Consider the following 14,210-nt stretch of genomic DNA (forward strand, 5'->3'; position numbering starts at 1 on the left):
AACATGATTCCGCCTTTCCATCGCGCTACAACGAGCCAGTCAAAGAGTTTATCCGCAACCAGACGGTTGCACTTTTGTGTCGGGTGCCTACATTGTGAGAGTCAGCGTTTATTGTCCCACATTTAAGACAAAAGGATGTGTACAGTAGGTAAATGTATTTTTGATGAAGCGCCTCTCTGCTCTTTTCCTCTTCGCTTGGATGACTTTTCCCTTTTTATAAAACCTGAGTCTCCATCAAACATGATAATGCCCCCCCCCCTTCATTATTATACATAAATGTGTCTTCCAAATGCCTTGGCTGCGATACATTTACACACCACCGTGTGTGTTTTTCTCCAGCTGGCTCACAAGGGCAGACAAAGAGCGATGCTCGAGGCCCGCTGCTAGTTGAGGTGGGGCTGCCCAGGGAGGGGGTCCTCTTGTCAGCCTTTGTGTCCTAATTGAAGTTTTTAGAGGAGGTCGACGGGGGGAGGATTGCTGTTGTTGCGACCTGGCAGGGGTTTGAAGTGAGCCTCCCGTTTTGATGTTTGTCAAAATAAAGCTTTGAATTAGTCACTCAAGAATGTAAGTATTAATTCAAATCAGGTTGATAAAGTACACTGCCAAGCCGTGGTCAATAAACTATAGTATAGAAATAATCGTTTTTATAGCCGAGAGATTTGCACCAATGCTCTCAGTTTAGGACCCAAATAATAGATGATCGAGATTTGTCAATTTCAGGAAGTGATACTTTTTTTTACCGAGAGAACATACCAAGCCATCACTGTAACAGTCTACTCAACGTCTGCTTCAGTTTTTGGCAGTGTTGTCCTTTTTGTATTTTGCCAAATGCAGGGCTGGAATGGGACCACATCAACCAATGGATCTTTATTTTTTTTAATAATTACACAACTACCCTACCTCTGTATGTCTGTAAGACATAATGATAACCACAAATTTATATTTAATGCACTTTTTTTAATCAACTGAATGTCCAAAATTTTGTGAGAAGGAGCTGTCCAGCTTAAAAAAACAAAACAAAAACCGCAACCAGGAAAAACTAAAACTCCTTCGTGGAGATGAGAAAAAGCACTTTAGACATGATGCGTCACTTCTGAATACCGTCTCTACTTGAAGATGGGGAGAGAGTGAGCGAGAGAGAGATATGGATGTGAGAGCGAGCAAGCCATAGAGAGAGAGCGAGAGCGCGAGAGAGAGGGAGTGCTTCTGCCTTCCCTTAGCAACGGTCGGCTTTGCTCGTTTCCAGCCTGTTGTTTTTGCTCTCTGGGCTCCACGCACACTCGCTCATACGCTCCCTTTGGACCCCAGGGTGTCTCTTGACATTTTGTCCAAAATTCTCTTTGAGCCCTTCGCTCCGAGATGAAAGCTTTCTCGCAAGGATAAAATCCGGAAGAGAGGCACGGCGAATAGCCGCAACTTGAAACAGGGCGGACGAAGCAGGAGAATAGGAGAACGACTGACTGGGCTCGGTGAGGGGTGGTTGGGGGGGGTGGCGAGCAAAGGAAGGTAGAGGAAAGGAGGATGGAGCCCCTCAGTGCTCGTGGCCTGCCTCGACTTTCTTGGATTGACACCCTGTATAGCAGTAGGTACCCGTCTATTCACCCTTCAATACATCACTTCCCATTTGGTGTGTTTCTTTTCGAGCTCTTTCTCCATCTGCTGCGCTGCTCGAGTGCTTGTTTTTTTCCCCCCCCTGAAATCGCAGCTACATCCACTCCACACATTGGAAGTGGAACACTTTTTCTTCGGACATCCAATTAGGGTGCATTACTGTAGTTGTCTATAACGACCCCGCTGACCCGCCTGCCCCCATTCCCGGCTCGTGGTAACGACTCATCCCTGCTGGCATGTTGCAACCAAAAAGCAAGGCACATTCTGTTTGATGTTGAATTTTTAATCCGGCCCTTACTGGTTTTACTGCCGTACTCTTTCTCTGACATGTTGTTACTTAGTTTTCACATCAGCCATCAGGAGTGAGTCCCTCCCTCTAATTTCCTCACTTTCCCTCCTGAAATGGCTTGACTGAGTTTTGAGTGAACTGCTGAATAACTTTATTAAGGGCTGACTGGGATCATAACAATTAGGACCGTATTTTTCTTAATTACATTCTCGCATCGCATTGTGGTCCAAGGTAAAATTCTGCTCCGTTTACTGCACCTTTTAGTGTCGTAAAAAGTAAATCCTTGTCGTGCCACATGTTCAACTGGCGATACGTCACACGTTAGTTGCCATGACTACTGCTGCTTCTTCAATTCTTCCTCCTTTTTTTGGGCAGTTGGCAAATTCTTTTGGCACATTACGGCGGTAATGCAAGTTCCGAGTTCTTATTTTCATATAGATATGTCGCATCAGAATATAAGTCGCAGGACAAACAAAACTATGAAAAAAGGGCAGATTATTATTCGAAAAATAAAAACGGTACGCTGACTAAAAATAAATAAATAAAAATGCTCCGATACTACGAGACCTACACCTCTCTCAGCCATCAAATAATTCATATAATTCTTTAAAAGTCCATTTTAAAAAAATTTTTTTTTTTTAGTATCTCTCAGAAGGTGCTAAAATCCTGTTTTCCAAACCGTTGTCACAGCACAATAATGCTGCTCAAAGGAGTTGTCACGGTGGACGTCTTCGTGTAGTAGCTCAAGTTCCCGTAACTAATGTCATATTGTTCTTCAGCCCGCAAATGATTTGAAATCGCATTTACAACGCCTCTACGGGTTGCAAATAGTCCTCACATTTTGCCTCCGAAACAAACAATCAGTTCCACCCAGTGACCAAATTCTCAACAATCACTAAATTGATTTGATTGTTATGGCCCACCCCTAAACAACAATATATGATGATTCCAAATGAAGTTTGTGTACGATTTCATGGATGCCGTGAGATCTAAGCGACAGTAGGCGCCTCTTCGCTTCTGGCCTTTATGCAAAAATATGCAAATTGTGAGCCGATTCATTTTTCGCTGTTGACAATGGTATTAATCATTTCTTTGTTTAGAAATGAATATGCATAATGAGTGGAATATTTGATTTTAAAGTTGAACTTTTGTGTTTGGCATTCAAGCAAAGTTGCCCATGTTGCGTTTTAATAACGATCCAAGCTTTATTAGGAGCTCTTCTCTCAACGTTTGAGTGCAACCTGCCATTTCATCCTCCTTTTTCCATCCATACCATACATGTGCCCTCTATGCCTTCTCCTGACCGGAATGATGAAACGATCCCACTGGCTCAGCTCTGAGCTTCTCAAGGCTTGCTCAATGTTGTCCCTGAATCACACCGTGCAATATGACTCCAAGTGTGGTTGTAAATGGTGTGCACCAGCCATGCGGTGCTTCCTGTAACAAAATGTATGGACTCAAGATGCATCTGTTGTAGATTTCCTCCCAGTAGGAAAAGTTCCATCCGGCCGGTTAAACCGTGACCACACATCCCTAAGTCGCTGTGTAAAGTGATCTATCAATTATTGTCGTACCACTGTGTGGTATTCTTTTTTTTTTTTTTTTTTTTTTTTTTTTTTTTTTTTTGTGGTACAATGGCTTAAAAATCATGTAGTTGGGTGTTGGTTTTTATTCTAAATTATTCCTGGTTCCCAAAATATTGATTTCTTTTTTTTTAATATATTACAATAGAAAAATCAACACAATTTCAAGACGTAATAACATTATCCAGTTTAATTTATATCCGAGAATTCCTATTTTCTGCTGCCTGTACTTCAAGACCAACCTTGATAGAAATACAGTTTCAGCTGAGATGTAATGTGATGAATGCCAATCGTGTGGCCAACATCTTTTCAATTGAGCTGTAGTACGTACGTCTTCTCCTTCCTCTGCCTCATTCACATCTCAGAGTAGTTTGACATGCTGCAGCGACACCGAATATTTCTCAGAGGCTGCCAAACCTTTGTTCCCGTCAGCCGCCCCATCATCTGTGATAAATGCAGCCGACTTGAGGTTGGCTCCTCCTGGCTGACTTTGACCCAGTCCTAGTTCTGTCTCCAAGTGTTTAATGTTTGCAGTTATTTGGCTGTCATGTGACCTGCGACTGCAAACAGCACCACAGAAAGGCATCCCGGCGGAGTGAATAGTCGGGCGAATCACATTTATCTCACCCTACAAAATCAATTAGGGACAAAGCACCCACATCTGTCACTCAATTCCTGCCTCAATCTTTTCGTGGGTTTAACCTTGGCAATGCCGATGTGTGCCGATCATGTGATCTGATAGCGTTACCAAAACACCGGGCCGCGAAAATGAACACAATAATTGCAGCCATTTTCAAACCCCACAAATCAATCTTAAAAACGATTTGAAATTCGACTTAATGCCAAATTGAGATTAAAATTCCATGCTTAAAGTCGTAATACGTGCAGTTTGCGTCATTTAACATGATTTTGCTAATTTAGTCTTTCCACCTCAGTCTTCTCACTGAATAAGCGCCTCCATTATCCTGATTAATAGATGAAGCAAATGTCTGCGTGGTAGCTATAGAAACAGATATTCGAGCGGTCCGCACACACACACTGGCACTCCGATTTAGAAAGTCTTTTTTGTCAGCCCAAAGCAGAATTATGTAATATCATCATCTGTATTGCCGCTACCGTGCAAGGCTTTTCAGCTTTGTCTTGTAGCATCTTCCTCCCCCAGTAAAAGGTCCTTTCTTATATAATCCACGTCTAATTTTCTAGTAAGAGAACATCTTTTATTTATTTATTTTACACCTTGTGGGGAAGGCTCAATTTTGCGCTCATTTTACCAAAGCTCAACGTAAACCGGTGTGAGCCCTTGCTTTTTTTTTTTTTTTTACCGTAACTTGGATTTATTTACGGGTCTTATTTAGTATTTTCTATCTCGTGTGTGAAAGCATATTTACAATGACGGGAAATGAGCAGGGCTTCCTAGTTTGCATTTAATCTCAGGTGAACTGCACCGATTGCACCTAAAAAGGGAATGACATTAAATTAAGCAAACAGAACAGAAGACTTGCTTGCATAAGTGCTTCTCTTTTCAATGCTCTCTTTGACACCCTCCAAAAAAAGAAACATGGTGTGGGGGGAAGCTTACAATGTAATTACTTCCTGCCATAGTTTGCTCTGGGATTCGATTATTGGTCCTTATTGGACTGTTAACTATTTTCATTCTGTTGGTTGATGTTGAGGTATAGCTAATATAAATCTAAAATTCCACATATACAGTTAAGGATGACTTCCTTGCTTATGGAAATCAATTCTGTCTTTGTTTTAATTTGATTTCTTTTTTCACCTAAAATATAATTGCTTCTTCCATAGCGCATGCCACTCCAACACAAAGGTTTTATGAAAATTGACAATGAGGTGTTTGCGTAATATTGCCGACCACCAACCACGTTCCAAAACAGTTAAAAATAAAATTATTCATTTAAAGTCTGAATTATTATTATATTTATAGTTCTTCTGGGATCTTGTTAGACTAGTGCAGGCTTACCCAATGGATCCAAAGTGTCACTTAAATTCAGACAGCCGAGTTAGATTATGCTGTAGTCAACCCCCCGCACCCCCCCCCCCCGCAGCACCCCCCTCCCAGGAGAGTGAGTGTAGTTGAAACGAGTGAGGGACAGATGTGGAACAAAGTGAAAAGTCTAATTTGGCTGCCCCGTCTTCCGGACTCCCTGCCAAGGTGATGCTCCTCTGAACCGAGGCTGTCAGGGTTCATACAGTGGCAACCATATGAATTATAGATGCTTCCTTTCGCTCAGCTGGTTTTGTTGTAATCCTTCCACGAAAACACGGCAAATAAGGTGGACAAGTCTTGTGTGCTGAATTGATTTGAAAAATGTTCCGTATTCATTTAAATTGTGCTTGATTTAGTTTGCCAAGATGTATATATTTTTAGCCTATCAAAAGTATAGTTCTTTTATATATTGTGATTGCTCACTCTTAGACTCATTACAAAAAAAAAAAAAAAAAAATGCAACATTTGCTCTGAGCCTCCGAAATGACGACCAAAAAAATTGACACCCACCACACACAACACTACATTGTGGCTTGCAGTCCAACACATTTTTGCCATGGGGCAGAACTAAGGCGACTGCCAATTCCGTCTCAACTCGCTCATGGCCTGAAGAATGACATGACATCATCTGCGTGAAGTTGTGCTACATTGCAGACCTGCTCTGTCACAACTCCTTCAGGAAGCAATTTTTTTTGTTCAATGTGACACTGGTGTCAAAATTGGATGACATTTAAAAAAACAAATAGGCTCAGTCGCTGAATTAAGTGGATTATCCTGTGGCTGTCAGTATTATCTTGATAAGTCTCTCAGTGGTATTTCCAATGTGTCACTGTTGTCACTGTTCTAAAAATCCTTTGTTGTTCTCGATATTAGCGGGTGTGTCGTGTGTTTCTGCTGTTGCGATGATCTTTGGGGACTATCACAATGCCCTCGGGGACTGGGGCACCGTGTGCGTATGTGCGTGCGTTTGTGTGTTGTCTGTTATGTTTCTATACACGGCAGCCATCGTCAGCGGTTATCATCGTAACCGCCAACCATCTTCTTTTGCCATCCATGCCACCTTCCCTTCAGCCAATGGGCTCGTAGGAGCATCGTCCTCCCGACCAATGGCGCCACCGACGTGTTTACATGCTCCCGGAAGGCAAGCGCCTCGATTAAGCATTCGGGGTAGTCGAGCGGAATGAAGAAGATGAGAAGGGGGGTGAAAAAAAAAGGGGGGGTAAAGAGAGAGAGCAAGAAGCAGCTCGAGAGCGACGAGGGAGGCCATTATGAGTTGAGAGGGCTGATGGATGCTTTGGAGCAACATCCAGACAATCTCATGTGACCAAATGCATATACTGGAGGTCATTGAATGAGATTCATAATTACTTACCAAATCACAGATATAAATTTTGCTCTATAAATGCTTGGCGTGGCATTCCAGAATTCTTCAGTATGGTGCAAGTTAAATAAAAAAAAAAAAAAAAATGGATCTTTGACGTCTTTGGCCGTCAATGGCAGTGAATGAGTTAACGAGATGGATGGCCTCAGTGTGGCTAGGCCTTCTCTTGCCCGTTGGCTGTCTGTCTGCAGGCGTAGGGCAAGTTTGCTAACATCCCGACTGGATGCTCTCACCAAAAATTTCAAGTTATTACGGTTCATTTCGCCTTTGAAGCGGTTTGTGATTCATGAAGGGTGTCATTATGACGCCATGTTTTCCCTGGCATCCTCTAAGTCCCTCTTCATTTGTAATTGACCACTTAACCGTAATCTTTGTCGATGGAACACGCTTAAAATCAATGGAGGCGGCCTCTCACGTGTGTATCCAGTGCACTAACAAACTCAGACCAGAAAACATTTTGTCTGTCTGCAAGCTTTCCAGTGGTGAGTTGTGTTCAGTAGATGAACTTTTAAAGACAAATTATTAAGACTCAGTGTTTGAAGTTCAAATTTAATAAAGGGATTGAAATAAAATGAGTAACAAATGCAATACTAAAATGCACATAAAAATGCTCCACGCGTGCAATAATAATAAATAAAAAAAGGCCACACAAGGCAGTACACAAAAACAAGCAAAAGGGAAAAATCAACAAAAATAAGCCACACAGGAAGTCAAAAATTGGAAAGCAAAACAAAATCACTGCATGGTGTCGGGGATAATGCAAGGCAGATTGTTTACGGCAACAACCAGCTGCCTTGAATGAAGTCAAGTGGAGCGCATTCGAAGCTCCCACTGCCGATGCTGCTTTGTGATTGGCTCTCGGCAGCTAGTGCGCTGACCAACCACATCCTGAGTAGGAGGAGCGCACAAGGCCAGTAGGCCATCACTCTTGTCCAATTGGGGTTGTTCTTATGGATTGGCATTGGCTTCTCATTTGTATTTATTTTATTTATTTATTTATTCATTTATTTTACAAAAGGAAATCTCTCGCACCGTCTTGCTATGTAACCGTTTTTTGTTAGTGACGCCGTTCGTTGCCAGCTAACATAAAGCCTGACAAGCACCAAATATCTCCACTGTTATTGATTCAACCCTGTGAGATGTCTACGCTTCTTGTTTTACGCTTCACTTTTAACATCAGGCTTTGGTGTCAGGTTTCTCTTACTCGTCTTTATATCATCACCGCAAGACTCCTTGCTCGCACTATCATCTTACTTGTCTATAGTTTTGCAATTGAGCGAGTGAGTGCAATAAGCCGACTGTTGCCTGCGGGGCTGTCGACGGATACTTTAATTTTAATTGCAACCGTCATCGGCCTGTAGGTCACAGTTTGATACCATTTTCATTCGCACGTGAACCAACACGTGGTCTTGATGGCCGCACGTGTTTTTCGGTTTAGAGCTCGAGTGTAAGACAGAGGTGAGAACTGGAAAGGTGACAAGGTGTGACAATAATGGATTAGCAATGTTTGTGAGGCAAAGCTGAACTTGAATGAGCCTGTGCGCTCATGCACGTTGTCAGCTTCGGGCCCGACACACGACCGTTGGTTTAATCTAAGGAAGAAGCGTGTGCCTTGGGGATTTAGAGGAGCTGATTACGACGTATAGTGACTGCCTGGCTGGCTGTCGTGGGGTTTGGGGTCCGCACGGAAGGGGGTAAGAGCAAATCGTGCGTGGAATAGGTTGGCTTATCTCTGTCTACCTACACACATATGGCTCATAAAGATATCCTGCTGTTGTCGAAATGTCATTTATGTGTGTTTGTTTGTATGCGAGGGAAATGAATGAATATCCCAAATGCATGATGTTATATTTCAGTGGATTTTCAGAACACTTCTATCAAATAAATGTAGAGCATATAGACCAATAACAATCGCAATAATTAGCATTGTTTGAAACAATAATTAAAAATGAAAAATGTTTCTGTTAACACTAAGCATTACTACCTTTTTAATTTTTTTTTTTTTTTTTAGACGGCTCATTAGATGTCTTTGTTGCGTCTAATCGGTCGAATAGAAGATGAACATGGAAATAATTTAAAAACTTGTCAGTGTCAAACTACGTAATTAATTGTTATACAAGTGTAAAAAGAAGTTATATTTATTTATGATATTGGGTACCCTTGCCAAATGTGATTCTTGTTCAGCGTTCACTCTGCGTCAAAGCGGTGTGCAATGGCCGCCACTTTGACTCGGCTAATTTGGCTTGCGGCTGTTTGCCCTCCGCTTACGAGCGTGTGTTTTTCCTGAACAGACAGATGTTTGCGCACCTGGCGATTCACAAGTGTGCTTCAGTGGAAATAAAATGCAAGGGAAGCTGAATGAAAAAAAGCAAATTAGGTGTTTGTTTTTTTTTTTTTTTTTGATGTTTAAATACCTTCCCGAGAGCCTCATTAGGAGTAGCTGAAGCTGCAGTTTACACGATGCATGTTTTGCTTTTAACTCTTCACAGAATCTCCACTTTTTCTTGTTTGAAGGTTTTAATGTTTACTTTCCTTTCGATGACCTGGCTGGAAAAGCACTACTTTTGTCTAAATGAAACAACTCAACTTACTTCAACATAGTGCTCTGAAAGCGAGTCGTCACAAGTTATTTTCGCGGTTTGAAGCTCACAAAAAAAAAAAAAAAAAAAAGGTTCTAGTGGACGCCAAACATACTTTTGTGTTCACAATTTTGTCGTACGTGGTTGTAATTGCAGCGCCAATCGAATCTGCCTTCATCCCGCCGAATGCATTGCAGTTCAAGATCGGGGTTTTCTTAAAAAGATTTTCAAATTAACACACATTTTTTTTCAGTGTTCCGTAAAAAAAAAAAACAAAAAAAAAAACAAGCAAAAAACTGCCAATTAAAGGCGGGTCCCGCCCTTCTCTATTTCTGATTGGCCGAGTCCATGATACATGTCCGGTGATGAAGTAAAGAGTCGGGCTTTGATGCTTTGTGAGTCATGCAGACTGGTTTTACGCCTGTGGCTACCTCTGATTTTTTATTTTTTTATTTTATTATTTTCCGTTGCACCATTGTGAGTTTAGACCGCCAGTGTGTTCAAATTGCTTGCAGTCAAGAGCCCTGCCAATGATTTAAATCAATTTCAGCCAATCTTAACTTGGATGCTTTTGGAATGTGGAAGGAAGTCGGAGTACCTGGAAAAATCTATGCAAGCACGGGGAAAACAGCAAACCCCGCACATGAAAGCCGGAGCCACGATACAAACTGTGAGATACTTTGTATATTTTTTGGATGCTTACGAATTCTGCAAGATCGCTTGCCTCCTCAGACGCTCCTAAAGATAACTCGTTTTCATGAAAATATTGTGGTTGCTTTGGATTCTGTCCAGATTGTCCCAAAGTCTAAAATGCGTTTTGTAACTGTTAATGTGTATGGATTTGCCAGGGTTCTTTCCACAGCCTTAACAAAAAATATCAAATATTTAGCACTCGAAACAAGCAAAATTGAAGCACCCCAAAGTAGAAGAGCGGCTTCTAAAATGTATAGATCAGTAATGTCTAAAAATAAAAATACAATAATTTACAATTTCAGTCCTTTATCAGTTAACTACTTTGAGGCATAGCATGTTGACTCAGCGTTTCTGCTTCTTACAACTTTAAAGGAATTCTGAACGTCATCCTTTTAAAACAAATATTTAAAAAAAAATATTGTGGTTATTTAAAGAGGTCTGATGTTTATCTCCAAAATGTCAAGCCATGTGGTTTTTTTTTTTATTTATTTAACCCTTATTTTGATGTCTATCACTTAAGCTGCCTCCTGCTCAGACAGCACATCTAATGCTAGACTATATGAAATAGTTTGGGCGTCACGTATGGTGTCATGCTGTGCTTTTTATGGACTGCTATGATCTCTCTGTGTTTTTTTTCCAATGCAGTCATTGCGGCACTAATTTCAAATTTTCTCTGAGTCAAACAAGTGACTTTGGTTGCTTTGTGGATTTTATCATCAAACTTAGAATTCCATCATGTGACTGTGTTGTCTCAGTCTTTTCCTTTTCTGTTTTGTTGTTCTTTTTGTGTCGAAAATATGAGGGCTAAAATAAAAAAAAATTCATGGATATCAAGACTCATTTCATCCAAAATGATTCTAGTTGCACAAGTCTATTTGAAAGCAAGAATAAGGCTTCCCTTCCTCAGCAGATCCTGCAAATTTTCAGCGCTATGACTCGCGTCTGGCCTAGTGACAGTCGGTTTTGATGCGTGTCAGACAGCCAAGTGCTGGCCACTCTTGGCACTCTTGACGTGTGACAGTCTGTGTGGTCCCGATGGTACCAGAAGACCTCAATCCCTGTTTTCAGGGGGCCATTGGCCAGCTCAGCATGCAGCGTGAAAAGGCCAAGGGTGTTCCCTCACTGGATTCAATTCAGCTCGAGCGTGGTTGATTAGCATTTTAGTGAGCAATCGAAATGCTTTGAGACAATTTATCTATCACATTTATTCATCCACTGTTGGTGTGTTCGGCTCAAGATAATGAGCTTGGTGACGCTTCTCCGATGTAATCTTCGTATATACAAATCACAAATTCTCAAGGTGTGTATTCTCCTGGTGATAAATATGCATTCTGAAAAGTTGGTGCATATGCGCTTTATGCAAATGTTGTCATTTTGCAACACTGGTGTGTCGGAATGGGTTGGGTTAACTGACAGCTTGTCACCCGACTCTTTGAAGTCGAGTGACTATTTCAAGCTGCTGCAAAGATGTTGGTGCGAGTTGGCGCTGTTTTACATTCACACCGAATACCGCACATGTCAGATGGGAGCACAAATTGTTTGCATATCATGCTTTATGATCGCCTTTGCCAAGTATAGTTTGTAGTATCTCGTAAGCATTGATTTAAAAAAAAATCCAACTAATGCTGAGATAAAAATTGCATCCATAAAATGTGAAAGTCTTTCCATGACATTTTGACTTCATTTTCTTATTCCTAGGTTGTAAAATGCCGCTTTCCTTCATAGGGAAATGCCAACTCGTGTGTTACACTTTCTGACAGATTTTAACTACAACACAGATGGCTACGAAGGCGACGGCGCCGAGGATGGCAAGTCTCAAGATGGCTCGGAGACGCTGCCCTATATAGACGAATCCCCCACCATGTCTCCCCAGCTGTGCACACCTCAAGGACCAGACGGCGTAATGGTCTCCCCCACACCGCCCGAGGGTCTTCTTCCTGGGGTAGGAGAGCACACACACACTTGACATGTCGCACAATACGATCATTTGTTAGTTGGGACCCCAAAGAGGGGTTGTAAATGCTCACACATCACATACACTTGAGGCCGTTCCGTCTCTTTTTTTAATCATTGTCACATTGGCTGTATTCACTCCGGTGTCTGTCTCTCGTGGGCTGTCAATCGTTTCTTCCTGAAGCGACGCACCGGATCCTTGCCCTTCTGTAATGCTTAGCGATTAGCCACATTAGCTGGAGTGCCTGTAGCGCATTGCAGGTGGTTTCTTTCAGAGAGGCAGGAAATGAACCAGTCATCCAGATGGGGACCGAGGCCACAAGCATCAATTTGTCAGTTGGCGTGTGAAGAAAGTCACAATTGGGCCGTATAGTTAAATTCCAGTGAACTGACCTAGATATTTTGTTGGGTTAGGCTGTAGTCCACACTTGACCCTGCCCTTTTTTCCTTTGGTGGTGCGCTGTATTAATTTGAGCTCCCAAAAGTGATGCGATGTTTATACTTTCTTGTGGTTCTTACATTACATTTATGTTGCTTAGATGTGACTTTATCTGCAAATACCTCCAAAGCTATGATGTCTTCTTCTGTCTTTTTCTTTATCATCTAGCGTTTTCTTGATGTCCTTTCAACAGTCATCCTTGGCACTCATTTCTCAAATCTGTGCTCCCGAGTTGAGGAAAAAAGTGATGTATTACTTGTAATAAGCATTGTAGGTAACAAGAGTGAAAGCAGATTTTTTTTTAACCTTTGCCTCCATCTAGTGGCCGGATTTGGTAAATGTGGTCCAGAAGATACTTAAAACTACAAAATCAACTTAGTCTATTATTATAATCAATTGTCAAAAATAAGATGACTTTAAGAATTTCCAAAGTGAAGAAAAAGAGACGACTAGATGGAGCAGGAATAATAAACCAGATAGAAGTTAAAATAAAAAACAAACTTGGCAGCAGATAAAAATATCATCAAGAAATTGTATTTCAAGTTGTCATCTTATTTCTCTCCATATCTCCTCCAAACGTTCACGACCTTCATCGCAGTTGTCCCATTACACACAGACCAACAGCGCAAACGTTCTCAACCCCCCCAAAAAAGCAGGCTGACTGCAAAAATGCACCCCATCCTTTGTTCTCATTCACAGCATACGCTGGACAAGTCAGAATCCTTTACATACCATCTCTTAAATTAAACAAATGTTTTTACATAAGCAGTGCATGCTGATGACAGAACTGAAGAACTACTTAGCATAGATTTTGCACCATTAGATTACACAAATGTCAAGTGTTTGAGTTGGGGAGGGGAGAGGTTAATCTGTTAGGGAAGCTGCAGAGCAATAAGTGGTTGTCACTTCCTGTGAAGGGTAAAGTGCATGCATGGTGAGCGCTTGTAGAAATGAACAGTGTTCATTCACAAATGCACTCGCTTTGGACGTCAACTCGTCTTCTATTTCACTTTTGATATTGCAAAATCTCATACTTCTCACTGTGTGCAATTGTTTTTTATTGACCCACTGCGGAATGTGACTTGTAATTGGAATTAGCTGCACATTATCTGCCCTCAGCTCAGCAACGGAGGCTCTAATGCAAGCAGATCAATAAGCAAGACAACCGAGCGTGAACGTGTGAGTGGCAAGCGGAGTGAAATAGAGTAACAGGCAAGAATGCAGAGGCGGCTGAAACTAACTGTGGTTGCACGATGAGGAAGTGGCTTTTTTTTTTTTTAGCCTGAAGAGAATGAAGAAACAAGAACTGTTCCCTGAGTGAAGCAGTAGTTAAAACTAAACCACCTCTGCTGTCATCAAGGAAGTGAAGGGATCTGCTCTCTTGTGAGGGGAGGAGAAGGGAGGGGTGGACGTGGAGGGAGGGCCGTCCTCATCGACCATCGCGGAACAGTGGCACCACACACATGCACACCAGGAAGCCCAGTAGAGGAAAAGGGGGGGGGGTGTAGAGTAGGCGGGGTCATTTGTCTCTCACTCGCCGTCCAGACGACTTGCTCGGAGTGAAAACACTGATGTGTTCGGGCAGGCCCCGTTGAAAGGCAAACGCAGGCAGAAAGAAGAAGAAGCGCAGGAGCAGAGGAAGAAACATGGAGGAGGACGAGGAGGAGGTGCTGTGCT

The 14,210-nt window shown here is 41.9% G+C and overlaps 1 protein-coding gene across 3 annotated transcripts in view; it reads left to right on the top strand.

The window, feature by feature from the left end:
* Positions 1 to 14,210, top strand: part of abr (ABR activator of RhoGEF and GTPase) — a 57,872-nt gene that overhangs the window by 7,784 nt on the left and 35,878 nt on the right. The window contains exons 1-2 of one of the 3 annotated variants that reach the window (XM_088279061.1): positions 1,206 to 1,582; positions 11,902 to 12,083. In XM_088279061.1, the coding sequence (XP_088135187.1) occupies positions 1,522 to 1,582; positions 11,902 to 12,083 (243 nt within the window). In that variant the 5' untranslated portion in view covers positions 1,206 to 1,521. Of the gene's footprint in view, positions 1 to 1,205; positions 1,583 to 11,901; positions 12,084 to 14,210 lie in introns of those variants that run through there. The other 2 variants (XM_088279059.1, XM_088279060.1) reach the window with 2 other exon arrangements.

Source organism: Idiotropiscis lumnitzeri, chromosome 17 (genome assembly GCF_059441095.1).
Source record: "Idiotropiscis lumnitzeri isolate Australia: NSW breed Sydney's pygmy pipehorse chromosome 17, RoL_Ilum_1.0, whole genome shotgun sequence".
Taxonomy (NCBI): domain Eukaryota; kingdom Metazoa; phylum Chordata; class Actinopteri; order Syngnathiformes; family Syngnathidae; genus Idiotropiscis; species Idiotropiscis lumnitzeri.